Source organism: Candoia aspera, chromosome 3, assembly GCF_035149785.1.
Source record: "Candoia aspera isolate rCanAsp1 chromosome 3, rCanAsp1.hap2, whole genome shotgun sequence".
Taxonomy (NCBI): Eukaryota; Metazoa; Chordata; class Lepidosauria; order Squamata; family Boidae; genus Candoia; species Candoia aspera.
The window spans coordinates 163266043-163288307 of NC_086155.1; the positions used below are offsets into that span (position 1 = coordinate 163266043).

Below are 22265 nucleotides of genomic sequence, written 5' to 3' on the forward strand. Positions count from 1 at the left end.
AGAGGTCAGGATGCTTACAGCAAGCAAAATTTGCCTCAAAGTGCTGAGACAAAGGGGGCTTTTATGCCTGCAATGACTAAGAGAAAGTAGATGGATAGACTAAAAAAAAAAGTGCAACTTTTAACTTACCTTGCTGTGGAGGTCTGTATGGAGGAATCTGCCTCTGTCCCATCATATGGTTTCCTTGATTAACTTGGCTCATCATTCCCATTGGTGGCTGCTGTCCCTGGTAATGCTGTCCCCCTCCCTGGGTCATATTATACTGTTGAGAAGGCGGTTGCTGGTGCATCATGGGACCTACAAGAATAGAAAGCACAGCAACGTTTAACATTAATTTCAATCCTGTAATATTAATTTTTCTCAAGAATAGCACCCGGTGTATGTTTTAATAAGTTCTGAAAATATGCCACAGGATTCTTTGCATGTAAGACATACATAATCTACCAATTTATAATCACAGGTACCTTTTTTCTTAGTAATAAATAATGTGCCATTTTTACTTGTCCCAAGCTACCTACATATATACAAAAAGACATATGCACATGTATGTATCTATTTAAATGGCTACCTACAAAATCTGTGTTGTTTTTGCTGTGGCTAACTGATGAAGCATGAGATTACACTGTGTGCACAATTATTAGGCAAGTGAGTATTTTGACCATATCATCATTTTTATGCATATTTTCCACCTCCAAGCTGTATAAACCTGAATGCTTATTGGATATAAGCATATCAGGTGATGTGCATTTGTGTAATGAGGGAGGGTGTGGCCTAAGGAGATCAACACCCTATATCAAGGTGTGCGTAATTATTAGGCAGCTTCTTTTCCTCAGGCAAAATGGACCAAAAAAGAGATTTAACTGACTGAAAAGTCAAAAATCGTAAAAAGTCTTTCAGAGGGATGCAGCACTCTTGAAATTGCTAAGATATTGGGGTGTAACCACAGAACCATCAAATGTTTTGTTGCAAATAGTCAACAGGGTCGCAAGAAACGTGTTGAGAAAAAAAGACGCAAATTAACTGCCAAAGATTTGAGAAGACTCAAACGTGAAGCTACCAGGAACCCATTATCCTCCAGTGCTGTCATATTCCAGAACTGCAACCTACCTGGAGTGCCCAGAAGTACAAGGTGTTCAGTGCTCAGAGACATGGCCAAGGTAAGGAAGGCTGAAACTCGACCACCACTGAACAAGACATGTAAGTTGAAACAGCAAGACTGGGCCAAGAAATATCTGAAGACAGATTTTTCAAAGGTTTTATGGGCTGATGAGATGAGAGTGACTCTTGACGGACCAGATGGATGGGCCCATGGCTGGATCAGTAATAGGCACAGAGCTCCACTTTGACTCAGACGCCAGCAAGGTGGAGGTGGAGTACTGGTATGGGCTGGTATTAAAGATGAGCTAGTTGGACCTTTTCAGGTTGAAGATGGACTCAAAATCAACTCCCAAACCTACTGCCAGTTTTTAGAAGACACTTTCTTCAAGCAGTGGTACAGGAAAAAGTCTGCATCTTTCAAGAAGACTATGATGTTTATGCAGGACAATGCTCCATCGCATGCATCAAAGTACTCCACTGCATGGCTAGCCAGTAAAGGCCTCAAAGATGAAATAATGACATGGTCCCCTTCCTCACCTGACCTAAACCCTATTGAGAACTTGTGGGCCCTTCTCAAATGGGAGATTTACAGTGAAGGAAAACAGTATACCTCTCTTAACAGTGTCTGGGAGGCTGTGGTTGCTGCTGCACAAAAAGTTGATCGTCAACAGATCAAGAAACTGACAGACTCCATGAATGGAAGGCTTATGACTGTTATTGCAAAGAAGGGTAGCTATATTGGTCACTGATTTTTTGTTTGAAATGTCAGAAATGTTTATTTGTAAATTTTGAGTTGTTTATTATCATCACTTTAACAGATGAAAATAAACGAGTGAGATGGGGGAATTTTCGTTTTTCATTTAGTTGCATAATAATTCTGCACACTAATAGTTGCCCAATAATTGTGCACACATAGATATGGTCCTAAGAAAGCCAAAACCTCACTTTTACTTTCTTAAATAGTCAGGTTTGAGGTCTATTAACATTGTTGATTGACCAAGAGCACTGTAGTTGTTCAATAATGAAATTCATCCTCAAAAATACAACTTGCCTAATAATTGTGCATGCAGTGTAAATGGATTCACATAAGACTAGCTGGTTTACTTTGCTTGTATAACCTCTAATAAATGCATTTTTGCAGGCACATTCAACAGGTATGACATGAAAAATTCTCTTTATTCTGTGTAGATCTGGTAAAAACCCTGAAATGTTTGTTCTTATTTTATGACAAAGAGAGGTCAGTATTATGGCATATACTTCATAGAATATTTGAAAATCACTGAGATTTGATCTCAGTGCTTAAGCAGTTGGTATATTCTTAGTAACTAACACCCTAACTAATCTTCATTACTTTGCTTTTCACAACTTTTTACTTATCTAAACTAATCACTGTTCAATCTCCTTTGGATCAAATATAAGTACTATCCCATTAAGCATAACTGTTTTTGAACAAACCTTTTGAAAATCTACTGCTTCTAATGCAGTCCACCGTAACATCCAATTTATGTTGCATAATGGTATTATCACTCTATGACTCAATTCAAAGCATTCATAATTTTTATAATTATAATCATATTTCATAATAATTTCACTGTGAAAAAATATGGAAATAAGCCTTCAAATTCTCCCATTTCGTTACTTGCCATATTTACAATTCTTTGCAGAATTAAGTGGTGGGGAGTAGAAGTGAGAAAAAAGAAACTTTTAAAACTTTGTTCTATGAAATGTATAAGGGACTGTTGTCAAAATTAAATTGTATATAATGTAGATTTATAAAATAACATGTATATCCTTGCTTTACACAGCGTACATGGAAACACTCTAAGAAGCTTACAGTCATCATAGTAAAACCCACTGATATTGAAATAAAGCACCAGGAAGTCAGAAGAGAGATTGTAGGAGGTGTGATTGCTCAAAGATAGGATGTAACCAGAGAGGCGGCTTTCTTTGGCACAACCACCAGCGAAGCTTCTGACAACAACAGATGTAGACTCTTCCTGAGTGGTCAGAAAGTCTTGCAAAGGACAAACTAGCTTTTTAGGACACTAAAAACGGAAACTCATTGATATACAGTATTATGACAGAAATCATTTTAAAAGGTTAAGAAGAATCATACTATTACTATTTTCTTTTTTTTTCCTGACTATAAAAGCTAACCTATTAGCATTCAGTGAGTAAAATCAGCACATGTAAATACCCTTAGAAAAAAATTTAAAGCACTGCCTCTTGTGATATTCTACTGTTAGTGGTAGGCCAACAATCTATTTCTTTACCTTGATTTGGGGGCATGTTTATATTTGGCCTGGGACCATAGCTGGCCATAGGTTGTCCTTGGCTTATTGTCATCTGACTCTGTCCAGGTATACTTTGTGAAGATGGCACTGAATGATTATAGGCGCCCATTGATCCATGACTATTCGAAGGTATGCTCATGGAGTTGTTTGTCATGCTGAGCTGGCTTGGTCCAGGTCCCTGTATAGGCATGTGGTTGGCTCCTTTGAAGAAAACAAAAGTGCTTTTAAAATAAATAATAAAAAAATAAAATATTTCATACTGCAAAAATATCATGGATAATCATAATACATTTTCTACCAAATATCTACAATTTCATAAATAGTTCTTTCACAATAGGGCCATTCTAAACAGCAGTAAATTCATATGAACAGGAAGCATACCAATTCTGAAGTTTGAAAACTGCTGAGAAAACTGCCAAGAAAATCTACTAGACTGCAGCTGCTGTAATAGGTAACAAATAATTTAACTATACATCATAAATATTCATCTAAAGATTTTTGTATTCAATGATAGCATTTTCATTTTGTTTGTATTATGTTATCAACCTGGGACAATATGAACATCTCAATCTCCTAATTATGTCAGGAAACAAAAACTGAAAGTCTTTATTCAATAGTTTGGCTTTTTTACAGCAAGGGTTGAACAAATAAAACTGAACAAAATTATATGCCATGGCTAATATCCTATGTCCTCCAGGGTTTGAAACCTGCAGCCCTTCCAACTCCATACAACAGCATGTGAAAGGTTCCCTGTGCAAGCACCAAGTCATGTCTGACCCTTTGGGGGGACGCCGCTTTTGTGACGTTTTCTTGGCAGACTATAGCGGGGGTGGTTTGCCATTGCCTTCCCCAGTTGTCACCTTCCCCAGCAAGCTAGGTACTCATTTCACCGACCTCGGAAGGATGGAGGGCTGAGTCGACCTGAGCTGGCTACCCGAGATCCAGCTTCCGCTGGGATTAAACTCAGGTCGTGGGGAGAGTTTCAGCTGCAATGCTGCCACCTACCATTCTGCACCATACAACAGCATAGTAACTGGCAAAAAATGACAAAATACCTGAAGGATACTTGGCTGCCTACCCTGAAGCTTTAGTGTCCACTACTGTAGTCTCATAAATGCACTGCTTTTTTTTTTTTTTTAAAGAGATGTATACAATATTTCAAACATGATCTGAGTTCAAACACTCTATTTTAAATTTGAAATAGGTTTTGTCAACCATTCTGAAAGCATTTCAAGCTCAAAACCACTCCATTCAGAGCTCACCAAACTCAGAACAGCTGTTTTAAGCCGGAAACACTTCCAGAATTTCCTGGGAATCCAGCTGATTACACTTAGACATCACACAAAAACTACTTTGTTTCACTGTACTTCTGGTATGACTAATTTCTAATTTTTCTCCTTTGTTTTACCTAATCACAGGCTGTTATACATTCTTTTCAAATATTACATTAAACAATACATGTACTATCCAGCTAGGAAAGGAAACCACATTTAAATATTGAACATGAAAATGCAACTTTTCTCTCCAAAAGTATATCTGAGGAAAATTTTGACATAATATTGACTGGAAAGAGCCTAATCTTCTAACAGATAGATCAAGAATTATCAATTATATATATTCATTCTTCAAATAAACAAACATAGAAGAAAGCAAACAAAAGTTTTAAAAGCAAGGGGAAAAGCTGCATATACCAACATTTACTAGATGTATAGAAGATGATGTCCTGAGGGGAATTTTTGGAAAAGAACTTTTACAGTGAGACAAAATGTTATGAATTTTAAAAAATATATAAGTTGTAAAGGAATTATGAGGCTCAGTTATTTCTTCATACATTAAACAGTTACTTATTTTCTTAATTTTCAGATCACATCTCTTTTTATATGCAATCCAGCATAAAGTCATCAGGAGAACTCCACTCAAGGGAGTATTTACCTTAAAAATATGTGAGCTGGGAGATGATTTGAATATTCAGACAGAAGAACACCATCACTGAAGCTTAGAATTCAAGTGATTCTAAATTCTTTGATTTAAGATTCTCATGTGATTCTCTAATTTCTAATTGCCCTGCACTTCTTGATTAGAAAAGACTCTATTACTACTCACATCTTCAAGATATACAGGAGATACTCCTCCCTGATGAGAATGGGATAGCAGCTACTTCTTCTTGAGTAGATAAATGGGGCAGATTCTGATTTTCCTAACAGCTTAAGAAGCTGCCATTAACCTAATACAGGTAGTCCTTGTTTAACGACCACAATTGGGACCAGAATTTCAGTTGCTAAGCGAGGTGGTCATTAAGTGAATCCAACCAGATTTATGACCTCTTTTGTGGCAGTTGTTAAATGAATCATCGCAGGCATTAAGTGAACCATGTGGTCATTAAGTGAATCACGTGGTTCCCCTTTGATTTTGCTTGCCACCAAGAAGGTTGAAAATGGTAATCACATGATCACAGGACACTGCAATGGTCATAAATGCAAACAGGTTGCCAAGTACCTAAATTGTGATCTTGTGACCATGGGGATGCTATGATGGTCATAAGTGTAAGGACCAGTCGTAAGTTGGTTTTTCCAGCACCATCACAAATCTGAACCATCACTAAACGAATGGCTGTTAAGCGAAGACTACCTGTAGTCTTCACTGTTCTGGTTTCTATGGAAAGAGCAGCACCGGAAGCTAAGTTCTTTTGTTAATAGTTGGTAAATATAATGGAAATAAGGAATGACTTATTTCATGGGAGTGTTATCCACAATGAACAAGAGAGTATGTTAAAAGTAAGGATACCACAAAACTAGAAATACTGTGTTATGATAGTAATTGCAAATCTGCATTTGTTTAGTGCCTGAAAATGGAATGTACGACAGTTTATATACCTATATGTCTGAGTACAGTATCAAGCTGGTATGCACAAAATAAGTGAAAGGCTATTGCTCTCATGCCCACTTTGTGAGTTTCTAAATGCATCTCAGCAGATGTTCCTGGTATGCATTTCTGAACTAGGTATACATTTAGTCTGGTCCAAGTATTTCAGGCTCCTAATTGTTTAACAGCAGCAGTATTAACAAAGTCTATCCTAAGGCTATTAACATGAAGAAAATCAGAAACTTTTGAGAGAAATTAGAATTCAGTTCTCTTACTGATAACAAAAAAGCATTCTATTCCTCAATTCTAACTTTCCTAACACCTGTCTACAGTATTTTACATCACAATTTAGGTATCTTTTATTGACTCATGGGATTCAGTAATAAGAAATAGATGGTGTCCATCTATTCCAACCCCCTTTTTAATCCATCTGTTTAGAAAAATTTAAAATTAAGATTGAGTCCTTATTTTAAAGGTACTCCTTCCTTACCAACTGCCTCAAGCAGTGACTTTTCCAAGTTACAACAGTTAGGAAAAAAACGTTGCGACCAATCCTCACATTTATGACCATCAGTGTCCCACAGTAATGTGATCACCATTTGCAAGTGCAAATTTTTGCTTGTGACAAGCAGTGTTAATACAGATGGTCCATATAACTGGATCCTTTGCAACACAATTTATGTATCTAAGATTTCACAAAGGCTGGTGAGGTGAAAGAGGGAGGGCGCTGTGTGTGCGTGGGTAAGGGTAAGGAAGAGATAGGAAGGGTGCGCTCTGGTTTTGTGGGGGAAGGGAAGGCGAGGAAGGAGTGGATTTGAAAGGCTTGGCATTGAATTTGAACACAGTGTCTGTCTAGAACAGCCTTTCAACTTTTTGACCTTGGAGGAACTCTTGAAATATTTTTCAAGCCTCGGGGAACCCCTGTACATTCAGGCTCAAATATAGGCCACAAGTTACAAAATTATTATATTCATGTCATGTGTTGGCCTATATAGATGCAGTAACAGTGTTCTTAAACTAAAAATAAAGAATGAACTTTAATGTGAAGTTGCCTGAATTTGAAAAAAAATTAAATAAATCTTGATCTCCCAGGGAACCCCTAGTGACCTCTCACAGAACCCTAGGGTTCCATGGAACCCTGACTGAGAAACCCTGGCCTAGAGGGTGCAAACTATCATTCCACATTGAAAAGTCTTATGAGGGGTGCCAAAAATTACTTTAAAAAATACTGTACAGAAGGTGGAAGTAAAATAGTCATGTGATTTTTTATTTAGCAACCTTGGCGCTTTGCTTAATGACTAAGGGGAAAATAAGGTCGTAAATGTACCATGGTCATATGATTTTCCACTTAACAATTGCTTCAATTAGTGACCAAGTTGCTGGTCCCAATTGTGGTCACTAAGTGAGGACTACCTATGATTAAATTCTGTTTCACTGAAAATTATATCTAATTAATTTAGAAATATTCTCTGCCAAATCAGATTTTGCCTCAAATGTCATCGGGGTTAACATCACACTAAGTCATAATGTGTGTCTGGTTTTAGCTTAGTGTTTCTTAGAATCCAGTTACTTGCAGCACAATGTAATATGTGAAATAGGTCAGGGTATAGGAGGATAATTATTGTCAGAAGAAAAGCTTGTTTCTGGAAGAAATATAAGTGGGAGTTATGTTTGGTGAGGCCCTAATTTTGAAGTCTAAATTGATGATTCAGGTAGTCCTCACTTAACAACCATTTGTTCAGCGACCGTAAGAAGTTAAATGGTGCTTGGTAGCCTGGCCACATTTATGACCGCAGTATGCACTTGAATTCCCCCCACCCGCCTATCTCCCCCCCCCAATCTCTGCCCGTTTGGTCACCTTGCACTCCACCACTGCCCCCAGCTGACCTTCACTGTCTTTTTCCTCCCACTACTGACAAGATGCATCCAGCCAAAGCAGCTGCTGGCCTTTCATGAGGTCCTCTGCCAGGCGTGCCTTGTCAGCAGCAGGAGGAAGAAGATGGCGAAGGTCAGCTGGGGGCAGTGGCGATGGGTGGCAGAGGGCAGGGCAGCCAAAAGGGGGCAGAAAGGCAGGTGGGGGGAGCTGAAGAGAAGGCAATTGCACCAGGGCAGGAGAAGTGTGATGTCCTCACCTAACGACAACAAGGTCATGGCCTAACAAATGCAACCGGGACAACCAGAACTGCCATTGCTAAGTGGGGCAGATATGTCATGCTTGGCCTAATGACCACATCGCTTAGCAATGAACATTCCAGTCCAATTAGGGTTGTTAAGCGAGGACTACTTATACTTCTATACTAAATTCGTTAGGAGCCAACTTGAATGAAATCAAAGTGTGGTTCAGAGAATATGGCAAATCAGAATTGATTTAAATTAGCGAACAAACCAGAGAAAGCAGCAGAAAAAACAAACTACCCCTAGCTGAGAACAAACCAGGAACAGAATTCACGTATGGCAAGCTGGTTGCCTGGGCTCGTACTCTACATTGTTTTAATGTAATGTTTTAAACAGTCTTTGATTTAGATGACACAGCTCCCCTTATTTGTTAATCTTAACACAGTCACAGGGATAACCAGTGGGAACAATCAGCACATTGTTCATTGGCATGCTGTTCGTTTGGTGGAGGATTCCGACTTAGAATATTGCCCGAACACAGTTTTGGAGATGGACAGCAACTTCTACAGCCTAAATATAATTATTCTCTGCCTTTAATAGCTGACAACAAAGCAATTTAATTATGCTATATTAAATCTGTGTCAGTGTACACCCACTTGTTTAGTGACTACCTTGATTAGTGACCATTTGCAAATATGGCAGTAATAAATGGTAATAAAAAAATCATTTTCTGACAAACCTCAATTGAGACCAGCAACTTGGTCATTTAGCGAAGCAGTTGTCAAGTGGTCTTATGACCTTACTTCAGCTTTCCTTTTCTTTACAGACCTGCAAATCGGTCACAAAGTTACTTTCTCATCACCTTTGTAACTGCGAATGGTTGCTAAATGAGGCAATCGCTAAACGAGGATTACCTGTAGGTAGAACAAACTGTCTAAAAGTGTTTAGCAAGAGTAATGACACATTTGACAGAAAGCATCCTGCTTTTCTTTGCCAGATAGTTGCCAGTACCATTCAATAAACCTATGGCTACAAAGGTAATGAAAAATAAAGTATGAAAATCAAAATTCAGTGGGTGTTTCTTGGATAACATCCCTTTACAACATGGTAATGTTGTAAACAAGAATAGCAGAAAAAATTACAAAAAGATCTCCAAGTTTGGGAGGTATGATTTCAGCTACATTTTTTTCTACTATGCATACATCATCTTATAATTGGTAAAACTGGCTCATTTTAAAGATTGTTCCTTTTCACACATTATTACATTAATGAATCCTTATGTGACCAAAGGGCAGAGAAACTTTGCCACTGATTTTGCCTCCAAAATCATGCAGTTAGGCATGAACCTTTCTCTATGTGAGTCCTAATTACACAGGCTTCTAACTCCAACAGGCTCCTGTATGAGTAAAGAACGGCAAAAGTAGTTTTTCCAATGGCAGATGTCCAAACCTGACATGTAGACATTGCTAGCTGGGGAAGCGATGTACTCAGTAGCTAATGCCCTAAGTACAGAGAAGATCAGTGTACATAAAAAGAATACCTATATTAGTATTTATTATTTACACCAGTAAAAAAGGCTTATATGACTTAATCTGCATAAACATTTCTGGCAATTATACCTATCTTAGCAATGAAGCCATTTTAACAAAATTTTAGCTTCCTGCACGGAGAGAACACCTATGCACAAAGCACTACATAAATAACTGTATAGAATAACTTAAATTAGCTGCTTGCTTGACGTGACGAACATACAGCTTTTCTTGGTTCTTCATGTGTTTGACTGCACAAAGGTTAAAATTACAGGAACCTTGTTTTTCTGTGCATGTGTTCTAACTTGGACGTACAATACGCATACTTTAAAATACTCCCTACGCTGAGACAAAAACATTCATTTTGGGTTTCAGAAGAATGAAGACCAAGAGAAATCAGGGGCTCATTAGCTGGATATGGTATGAATTAATTTTTCCGTGTTACAATGAAAAGTAATGCTAAGCTGGTTTACTTGGAAGACTCACATGAATAATTCCATGACTGTGAAATTATTTCTCTAAAAATATGCTTAGGTTTGCAGCCTAGCAATTTAATCTGCTGTTGGAATTTTACAGGTAAACAGAGTTCAGTTAAGGGCAAGGTGATACTAAACAACTAGAACAAATAAGGTGAAATAACAGTTTTAGAAGAAACTAGAACAAAAAAGCAATACCAGGACATTTTGATAAACATCCTGAGAAACTGCCTCTCAACAAAGAAAGCTTCCTACCTTATCTGAAAATGTTTGCTTAAAGAAGCAATTATCTCCATAGCTAGGTTTAGTAAAATATAGACCACTACTATACGAAAAAACAGTGATATTGTATACCTCTTCATTCTGTTAAAAAAAAAAAGCTGTTTTCAGATCTGAAAAATAGTTCTGAGGTATTTTTCATGTGAACTCCCAAAAGAATAGCTTGTCATTTCCATTTGTTTTGTCATGCAGAAGATTAGCAGAAAATGACTTAGAAGATAATCAAAATTTTACTAAAATTTTACTCATCAAACTAATTTAACAGTGATTATTTTAAATAGTTTATTCCAATGAGAATGCATTCATCCATAAGTCATTATCTTTCTTTGGCAAGCCTTCTAATGCATCTATACTGTATGGTTTCAGGCACACTAAATTTAGCTGGTTCAGTTCAAAGGAATGCCCAAGGGCAGTCTGATAAACATAGAATACAGGTCACGTAGCTCTGTAACTAACAAACTCTAAGAGAACTTGTACTCAAGGGCATTCAAAGTAGTTTTGTCATCAACAATCTTCTATCCCTTGAGCACACATGTTGTTTCAGTTGCTGAGCAACCCCGGTGTTAATATCTCTAGAAAAACTTACCAGGCATCTGGCCGTTCATCTGGTTCTGCATGTGTGGTGCAGGAGGGCCCCCACCTACCATACCATCTGAACTCATATTGTGAGAACGTGGAGGTGGGGGAGGGCCACTCTGATTCATTCCTCCAGGACCCATTGGCATATTCTGTGTGGGTGGCTGAAAAGTAATTTAGTGAAAAAGCAGGTTACAATCCAACAAATATACAGCACATGTCCACATAGACGTATCTACAGCTACATCATGGTCCTTGGTTTTTTTTAAATTTATTTAATCTTCTTCTATTATGTTTTACACAGTTTTGAAGAATGTTGCATTTCTGAATGACTGTGTCCTTGTTTAACTGATAACTTCAATCCATTTTTCCATCCATCGTAAACACTAACTTAATTTGTAAAATTTGTAAAAATTTTAAATGTAAAATTAAAATTATGCCTTCCCTTTTATTAATATATTGCAAGGGATCAAAGACTGATCTTTTTACTTCTCAAGTTCATAGGGGTGCCTGACTCCATAGTGACTCTGGATGGCATACAACAATAAAAACAGTACAATAAAGAAGAAAGAATGATGCCATCTGGACCAAACAGTCAGGATACACATTCACCTACCCTAGCCCAAGGCCTGGGGGAAAAGCCATGTTCTTATTCTGTTTTAATAAGGACAGGTTAGGGGCTATACAAATCTGGGGGGAGGGAGGGCTACCCAGAGAGCAGGTGCTGTGACAAAGAAGGCCCACTTCCTGGCTCCAATCAGATGACACTATTGCATGCCAACTCTGTCCATTTTTACAGGATAGGCAAAAACTACCAGAGACAGATGGTCCCTTGGGTAGTCAGGCCCTGTGCCACTAAATCACACATATAAAAGAATACTTCTGGTCAGCATCTGTTTTATTAGAAGCTCACTGTTACCAGTTGTTTTAGCTCCAACAACAGAGCTCAGGTAACAGCCTTCCTTGGTATAATGTTAAAGAAGTAACAAGAGAAAAGTTGAGTAACTCTGAAAGCTTACACTACCAAACAAAAATGGTCAGATGTGGTAGATTCTATTCTAGGAGAATTTAATATAGAGAGATAAATGTTAGGGGTTAAAGATTTGATTAACAACTTCACTTGGTGATAAAAACCTCCAAAGTCCAATCCAACTTTCCATAAATCTCTCTCCCATTTGAGAGGAAAGACTCTCATAATCAAGAAGCATAAATGAAAATTTGTTAAACAATTGAGAGGATGGTTTCTGAGATTATATATTTGTAAATGGCAAAACAATTTGTCATATTCACACTACCCTATAGGTTCTCAATCTAGAACTATAATCTTTTAGTATTAAAAAAGATGATTTACCACATCAATAAACTGCTATAATTGAAAGCATACCACTATAGAAGACTGATATCATTATAAAATTTACCACATTGTCTCAAAACAATTACCAAAAAACCCTCTAAACCTTAAGATTGAATATTTTTCTTCTCCTTCTGATACACATTATATATTACTATTTAATCAAAATTCATCTTGATCTATTTAATACCAAATTACAAAAGGTTCAAGTTTTCATTAGAAATCTAACATGTTTATGAGTGTCAGACTTGAAATAACTGCCAATTTTACAAAAAGAATTAAGTTCAGAATTGAGGTTTCAGAAGCATAAGCCATTAAACTTACTCTTACAGGGAAAAGATGTAGTAAAACTTATACTAGATACTGGGTAGAAGCAAGCAATTACCATTATTTTAATGTTAAAAATACTATGTTTACACTTGACCATTATATAGTATAATAGCTTTCATCCTTTCTTTGGCAAATCTTACTAACGGATAAGTCCCACTCATCACTCTTCCAAAGACCCCAGATCCTACCCCTGCAGAACGAACCCCACACTTTTTTTGATAATAATCTGAAAAATGGCACTTACCATTCTGCTCACTGGAAGATGGACCTGAAGGAAAGGGTTAATTTTACCTCTTCTAACAAGAAGGCAAAGCTAAGACTTTTACATCCAGAGGAAAGAACCCCTCCAGTCATCTGTATTTTATTCAGCTAAGAACAAACCTATCAACATCTTTATTCATTGCAAAAAAAAAAAAAAAAGTACTTTACAAATAAGCATTTTCAAGTAACTACTGACACCATATGGCACTGTAAGAACCAGAAAAAAAACATGCAATCATTACTACTACTACTATTATAGTTCTTTAACGGTCGACGAGATCTTCTGTTGACCAAAATGGTACCCTATGGTAAATCCAAGTATCATTCCTGGTAACTGAAGATGAAATTGACAGGAAAGGAATACACAATTCCTTTATGTATATTTTAATGGTAATTTTTAGATGGTTATGTTTTTAGTGTTATTTTATTGTAAACCACCCAGAGTCCCCCATTGGGGGAGATGGGCAGTGATGATAGATAGATAGATAGATAGATAGATAGATAGATAGATAGATAGATAGATAGATAGATAGATAAAGCAACATCCAGGGATAGGGGTGGGGGCAATAAGTTACAGTATTCTAAACAGTAGGGTACCCCAGTACAGTACCCAGTACTGCCTCCACTGAGCAAGTTTATCTACCTTGTAAGGTTTCCTGAAGGCAGCAACCTCCACTAAACTGCCGCCCTGCAGATGTCTTCCAACAGAGTCCCTGCTGTCAGAGTCTGAGGCTCCAACAGAGTATACAATGATGCTAGTAGGGTCCTCTATCCCTCTGAAATTTTTGGGAAAATCTGGGATTGTAGTGACTGTTGTCACTGTGATAGGCTCAGCCAGGGAAGCCAGATGTGTCTCCAACCAACTGATCAGGCATGACATCTCTCTCTGGAGGTCCTTCAATTTAGTATTTTCCTAGTATAGGCCTTTATAGTGACATTAAGAAATGACAACCCCCCTTTCCCAGATGCACTTAATGCCAAGCATACTACTCTCAGTTCTAGCCAGTTAATGTGCATTACCAACTTGTCTGGGAACCATTACACTAGGGTAAAGCAGTTCTTCCAATGGGCTTGGTCTCTGACTGGCTCTCTGAGCAGCATTCCCCTCGGCAGACTGACGACCATCAATGCAAGGACTTAGTCACCCTGTCTAGAATTTCTAGGATTAAGCATGCCTAATTAGTGATGGGGTCCTAATATGGCAGGAAGATCCACTGAAGTGGTCTGGAATGGAAGCAGGCATAAGTACAGCAATCTACGCTTCAGTAATCATTCCATGCAGCCCTGCTAGAGCTGTTAAGTTGCCTCTCAGCTACCAAAGCCTCTCTTACTGCATTCTGGAGCATTATGGTCTACTCTTATAACACAAAAAGCTTCTTTTCCTATGTGTTAATGACCGCAAGGTGCAATATCTACTTGAAGATTTTAGTAAACTTTTCCAGATTATGAACTGTAGGGTCTGGTTGATGCTCTTCTATACTTTTCCTTTGAGAGGGTTCTGATGAGCAGATTGTTTAAAAAGACACCGCTGTATCCCATCAGTCTTACCACCATCTTTTTGAATGCTTTGGCTGCTGAAGCCAGACCAAATGGAAGTGCTCTGAATTAGAACTGCTCCTTCGCATATACAAACATGAAGAACTATTGGTGTACCAATATGATGGGAATATACAGATATATCGCTGACAGGTCTACAGATACTAGAAAATCATTTTTTAATATCATGCCTCCATCATGGATCTGACTCTCCATTCTGAAGGATCAGTGTCAGATAGAACTGTGGTTAGAGGTTCAGAATGGCTCTTACTCCCATGCTTCCTTAGGACTGAACAGAATACAGAATAGCCAAACCACCTTTCTTTTGTCAGGATTTTTCTACTCCCTATATGTCCTGAAGGTAGTCTATCCCTTTCATCAACCTATTATGCTTTTCCAAATTCTTGGAAATGGGTGATGGAAGAAACCCATCCTAATGTCACTGTTCTGACACTGAATCATTTCTAGTTCCCATTTGTCCCTTCATGACAAACCCCAGGTCGGTCAAAAACTCTTCAGCCAGCCCCTCATTGGGAGAGAGTATCATGAGTCAGTGTTGCCTTTCCCCTGGGATTTTGACTTCCATCCAGACTTGCTAAAATAGTCTTTAATTCTCATACATACATTTTGCCTGTTTGCAAAATGAAAAAGGCTTGATATGTACTTTAGACTGAATGGAGACAGAAAGTCTTTTAAGGTATCTGTTACTTTTCTTTCTTAGTGCTGAGGGGAAATACCGTTTCTATTTCTGCTCTCCATCATTAGAGCTGATGGACTCACCAAACAATTTCTTTTCCACAAAAGATTTGACTGCAAGGCTAGCTCTTGACTGAAGAACTTCCTGACAGTGTCCAAACCACAAAGCCTGACACATAGCCACTTCAGCAGCCCATCCAGAATTGTGTCATTGATCAGGTTAGCTGTTTTTACAACCTTGATAATCTCCTTGAGGCATTTAGAGTCTGATGAAATGTGCTTTCAGCTATGGAAAAAAAACAGCCAGGGGTCTGATCGCCAAGGTCCCTACTTCATATACTCATTTCAACACCCTATTGGCTCTACATACCGTGGGATCTGTGAGCACCTCGGTTCCCTTTCTTTGTACCACTGTGTTAATGATGAGGGCTACTACATAGGTCTCCAGAAGGTGTTCCAAGTCATTCAGTGGTCTCCTGGGGAAGGAGATACAGCTTTTTGTTTATCAAGGGGGGAGCCTTATACATTCCTTCTATATAATCTCAAAGTGATTTGGGAGCAGGATCTTTAGGTTTTAATTGGAAGTTAGTTGGCATACTTCTGCTAAGCACTTGTTTCTTGGGTTTCACTCTCTGCAGCAGCAGTGATAAATTCAAATTAATTGTTCTAGTTAGATTTCACATCAACACAGAGAAAAGATCAGCACAACAGCCACTTCTGGGTTCCTCAAAGCCTTCCCCCAAAATTTGCTTTTCATGGTCAGAACCACCTACTGATACACTCTTCATTTGTTTGATGCCTCACTACTTGCCTAATGGCTTCCTCTACTCCTCCTCCTGATTATGGCCCCTGGCTGTTTGCCATTTCTGCAATCCCTTCCACACAAACCTTTGGGGGAACCTCTTGCTATTCTGCCTGGCACTGCTCTTCTCTCTGGATGAATCAAGGGCAGGAGAATTTTCCAAAGCAGAAAAGAAAAAATGCCACACCGTCATTTTTTTTCTTCTTTTTCAGACACAAGTGGAAAAATTTATTTATTTGGTTCAGAGAAAAAGCCCTTTGTCTTCTCTAGAAAGCAGAGGAACGTGTTCCCTTCACAAGATGTAAAGTCTGACCGGCTTCTTAAACCTCACTTTCAGAAATTGCCTATTAACCATCTTAAAGCTATTAGAGACCTTCAGAATAACAAGTTTGAAAAGTCATCAAGTGAGTTTTATCTTCAACTTTGAACAAAAGAAAAATTGTAAGCTTAAGAACTTAAAGAATTTGAAATAAACAGCAAAAAGCTGTTTACAGATTTTGATCTAAGAAAATTATAAATGGTTTAAGGGTGCAGATAAATTTGGAATATTGACTTTTACTATAAGATTTTGGAATTAACTATAAAAAATAGCTTCTTGTGGGAAACAGACTTATTTTGGCTATCCCAGCTATTGCACTTCGTAATAAAAATATGTTATTTTATGATTTTAAAAACTGGACACTAGAGGGGACTAAAGATTCTAAACAGAAGGGAAAAAAAATCCAAGCCTGTTTTTGATGTCAGTTAACACTGGGACTTACAAAATGACACAAAACATTATAATATTGGAAATATTAAAGGAGATCTTTGAAGAATGGAGCCAGAAATTAGTAACTACAATATCAACACTGTCAGTAATGATGTCTGCTTATATGGATAGTCTGTCGAAAATATGTCAATGAAGGAATGACAGATGTGCAACAAATTTATCTGACAAGACAGAGGAAGTACTGAAAATGGAACTACAAATGACAGGCCAAGATAATGATTTGGAAAAGGACACCTTACTAGATATACAAAAGAAACTGGCTGAAGTTTTAAAAATTAAAAGGGAAATACAAATGATAAACCAATGAGAGTGACCTGGAAAATGTTTTCTTACAGGATCTACAAAAGAGGCCTTAAAGAAATCTGTGCAATGGGGATAAAAAATTGAAGAGAAATCAAATCCTATGATAATATTTGATTGAATTAAAGATTAAGACTGTTAGAAGTAAAAGGAAGGAATATAAAGTTAGTTTATTTGATCAAGGTTAAAATAAGACACTTTTTTTTTGCAAAGTTCTGGCAAGCCTTTATGGACTTTTTGCTGACATCAGGATTGAAAAGTTGATGTTCTATGGATTTGCTTATAGATAAGGGATGGAATATGGGATGAAGAGATATGTTTGTAACCTTATAGGGGGTAAAGAGTTACTAAATTTGTTTATACTTGTTGTGACTAAGGTAGAAGTCACTTATTTATATATTTCTTTTCTTTTTCTTCATTTTTCTCTTACGTTTTTATTTTTTTCTCTTCACTTTTCTTTCTCTAAGTTAGTTTGTTTTAGCTTTTACTATTGTAATCAAAAAACTTAGTAAAATTATATTTAAAAGAATAGATGTTCAAATGCCATGATGTGTCTATACCTAAAAAGATCAGAATCCGACAAGCCATAGTATTCCCTGTGATACTCCATGGAAGTGAAAGTTGGACTTTTAAGAAACAAGATAGGAAGAATAACTGAAGCTTTTGAACTCTGGTATTGGAGAAGATTCTTGAGAATACAGTGGACAGCCAAGAAAACAATCAAATGGAACAAATTAACTCAGTGTTCCCACTTGATGCACAAATGACCAGGCTCAAATTATCCTACTTCAGACAGATTGTGCAATGACCTAGCTCTCTGAAGGCGGCTCTAATGCTGGGAAAGGTGGAAGGAAAGAAGACGACCAAGCATCAAGATGCATAGACACAGTTACAGTGGCGATGAATGTACTGTTGGAAGACCTGAAAGACCAAGTTAGGGACAGATTGTCATGGAGAAAACTATATGGTTGCTAAGAGTTGGCATGACATAAACAATCCTTGGGAAGGCATCTTAGTGGTTGTTGGACAGGTGGCTTTTGTTCTAAATAGAAAGTATTTGCCCTTGGTGCCCTCCTTATACTTTCCAGAAATTTGAATATTTTGCTGCTCTAAAGTTGGTAGAAGCAAAAAGAGTGGTGATTAGGAATATGTCATGGGTGGACCAGATCCACAATATTGCTTTTCTTTCCTTTTTGCCCTGCTGGAGAAGCCCAGAAGAGCTTACTTCTTCCATTCCTTGCTCGACTATTCTCTACTTCTTCAATTATTGTTGAGCAGTATTTCTATTTCATCCTCTAGTTATGTAAAACTAGTCAGGATTGTATCTGGGCTTTAAAAAAAATCGGTTTTCCCTGTACTTGAAAAATAACTTTGTCATTTTGGATCCAGTTCTGAACCTAAACCGGAACTTGTTGTGTCCCTAATGTCATCAACAGAAGTGTAACAGGATTTAGTTTTGACTTTCAACCTTCATGCCTGACTAAGCCCCAGGCCCCAAACAATTTAATTTTTCTGGCAAAACTAGGAGCTACTGTTTTATTCTAGCTTGGTCTCAGACCTAGGAATCTGAGTGACATTTTCATATTTCAAATTTTGAAAAATACATTTTCTCAATTTTGTACTTGGTATGCCTCATGGCAGCCCATCAGATGTAGTGTGGGGAACAGTGGAACTGAAGGAAGACTATCCTACTAGAAACTTATAAGACGACTGTAAAGAGCAGTGATGTCAATCAGTCTAAGTATTTCCTAGGGGTTCTCTCATGGTTCCATCTTTTCCTCACTTTATGAAAAGATAAATAAATAGACTGACTGAAATTTTATTTTATTGGCTGCTCATCTCCACAGTGACTCTGAGCAGCTTACAAATGAAAAAAACAAGTATATCAAGCAAAGAACACCAGGGGACAGAACAACAGCAAAGACTTAAGAGCAAAACACACACACACACACACAAAGGGGCTCAACTACCATCCTAACACAAGACCTGGGAGAACAACCAGGTTTTTAGCACTTTGTGGAAAGTCAAAACAGTAGAAGCAATATGAATCCCTGTGAGTATATTGTTCTACAGGGCAGGAGCCATCACCAAGAAGCCACACTTCCTAGGTTCTGCAAGATGACACCTTGAATTGCACCCAGAAGCCAAATGATAACCAATGCAGCTGCATTCTAGACCAGCTGTAGCTTCTGAGTGGTCTTCAAGGGCAATGCCATGTGGATTACAGTAGTCCATGAAGAGGTGACCAAGGCCGAGTGGCTGTCTGAAGGGTCTCCCAGTCCAGGAACAGGCACAACTGGTAAAAGGTGAACTTGGACAAAGGCCTTCTTGGCTACAGCTGCCACCTGTTCTTCAATCATCAGCTGTGAGTCCAAGAGAACCTCCAGAGTGTCCACTAGACTCACATGGGGAAGTACAACCCATTAAATCTAAAGATGGAAGGTTTCTGGAATCCGGGTGTCAAACAAACAAAGCCACTTAGTCTTGTCAGGATTGAGCCTGAGTCCTCCAGGCACTGGGTCATGACTCTGACAGCATCATTTGGTCTCTGTGGCATCAAGATGTATCATCACCATATTGATGCTATCTAACCCCACCAGCTCCCTCCGAAACCCAGCTATGGCAAGCCAATCTAATAGGCCCTCTTTCTCAATTAGGTGGGGTGACACTAGCTAGTCATCTGACCATGGCAATGAACTGATGTCCTTCAAAACTACAGCACATCAAACTGCCCCAAGACAAAAATGGAAAAACTCTTTAAGACAGATGAATTCATTCACCCCTGCTCTAAAGCATCCTTAAATGGTAATCAGATCTTTAAATTGCAAATCCCTGATTCTTATGGTTTGAAATGGATCTAACAGAAAAGACTATAGTCTTTCTGATAGTGATCATAGCCCTTCTAATTGTTGTAACTTAAGCATGCTAATATAGAAATCTAGATTGATTAAATGTTGTGAAAAAAGGATAGCTTTCATACAAATTGGGTTCAAACATTACAAGTTATATAATTCCTTGCATAAGCAGAGGAATTTCTAACTTTCTCTAATTTTGCTTTTCTAACACAAGATGCAAAATTTCTCTACACTGAAATATAGTTTGGTATACCTCTGGAGTATTTTAGTAGTTTTTATTAAAATAATGTTCATACACTTCCACATAAATTATTTCTCACAGAAAGTAAGAGTTAAGTCTTTCCAAACATTATGAATTTAGAAATTTTTATTTGCCAATGAACTTAGTATTTTAAGATGTGACTTTTAAAATATTTTAATAAAGACAAAAGATGTGATCGAATTCACAAAACAGTTGGATAAGATCTACTTATCTCATACTTGAATGCTCAAGAGATAACCTAGAACTGAAAAATTCCAAATGAAAAATTACAAGGACTCACCTAACAAAAAGATGCATATAATACTCAAAGATATATGTCTAAGTATGCATGAGATTTTATAATATAATTCTACATTATAAAAAATTATAGTCATGAAATACAATACTCATAGTGTTACACAGAGAAAACCATAACTATATGTATTACAGCACTTTTTTGTTCAATATATCTTTGTTTCTCAGAGAATGCAATTGTTTTTGCATGGTACTTACTGGTGGCAATATAGTTTGCATGTTTTGATTGGAGTCTGCTATTGTGGCTAGGTAGACCAAATTTGTATGCAACACCTGCTGATACCTAATTTTAAACAAAAGATTTTTTTTTAAAAATTGAAGTTACAAAAAAATCCATATTACCACTTTCCACCAATATATAGGTTATAATAACTGTATACTTCTATAATTTTCAACTGTATAATTGGGAAAAAGTACAGAAATGATAAAATAATTCAATAATCTACTGTCAATAAGGTAATTTGCAAGGTAACAGAATATTTTTGCTACTAATTAAGGGTAGGGCTATCTTTCACTCCTCCTGCCAACCTGGCAGTTCAAAAACATGCAAATGTGAGTAGATTAATAGGTACCGCTTTGGCAGGCAGGTAACAGCGTTCCGTTTAGTCATGCCGGCCACATGACCACGGAAGTGTCTACGGACAAACGCCAGCTCTTTGGCTTTGAAACAGAGATGAGCACCGCCCCCTAGAGGCAGACACGACTGTCAAGGGAAACCTTTACCTATCTTTCACTCACAGCCTTGAGGTCAATAATTCTACATAAAAATCTTCTATACGGGGAGTCCTTGACTTACAACCATTCTGTTTAGCAACAGTCCAAAGTTAAGACAGTAAAGCACTTCCAAGTGTCACAAAATGTTGCACCCTCCCCATGGTCACATGATCGCATTTCAGGTGCTTGGCAATCAGCTTGCATTTATGACCAGTTGCAGCATCCTGTGGTCATGTGATTGTGTTTTGCAACATTTTTTGCCATTTTCCAGCAAAAAACATCCATTGGGGAAGCCGGATTTGCTTAAAGAACATGGTGATTTGCTTAACGACCACAGTAAAAATGGTTGTAAAATCAGGTCTGGTCATATGGTGACTCGTCTTACAACTGCAGTGACTTAAGATAGAAATTCTGATCCCAATTGTGGTTGTTAAGTTGAAGACTGACTGTACTGGTTTTCTTGTACAAAAGACTGAGTGGGTGGGTTGACAAATATAGCTAAGCCATAATTTAACTGTTGGGAGGGAAGAGACTGATTATATCACAGTGCCTGGATTCACACATATATTAAGCCATGGTTTGCAAACCACAATGATTGGGTTTCCCATCCAAGCCAGAAACAAATGACAGTTTGGCTTAACATAATGTTGATTCTGAATAGTGAGATCCTATCAGCTAGCTTTTTCCCAATCTGGGCTCCTTCCCAATGTGTTAACTTCAGTCCCAGAAATCCCAAACTCAAGGACATGATGAGAATTCTGAGAATTAAAATTCACACTACTTGGAAGTATGCTACCATTAGGAAAACCAGACTGGAGAAAGAAAATGACAGGACCTTTTCATTTGTATCCTTTTTAAAACACTCA

General features: G+C 37.7%; 1 protein-coding gene across 5 annotated transcripts in view; it reads right to left on the reverse strand.

Moving 5' to 3' along the window:
• SS18 (SS18 subunit of BAF chromatin remodeling complex) overlaps window positions 1-22265 on the reverse strand; it is a 38903-nt gene that overhangs the window by 12752 nt on the left and 3886 nt on the right. For 4 of the 5 annotated variants that reach the window (XM_063299209.1, XM_063299214.1, XM_063299210.1 and 1 more), the window contains exons 3-6: window positions 20884-20968; window positions 11240-11393; window positions 3372-3593; window positions 130-297 (exon numbers count right to left, since the gene is read on the reverse strand). In XM_063299209.1, coding sequence (XP_063155279.1) covers window positions 130-297; window positions 3372-3593; window positions 11240-11393; window positions 20884-20968 — 629 coding nt within the window. The remainder of the gene's footprint in view (window positions 1-129; window positions 298-3371; window positions 3594-11239; window positions 11394-20883; window positions 20969-22265) is intronic. The other variant, XM_063299213.1, reaches the window with a different exon arrangement.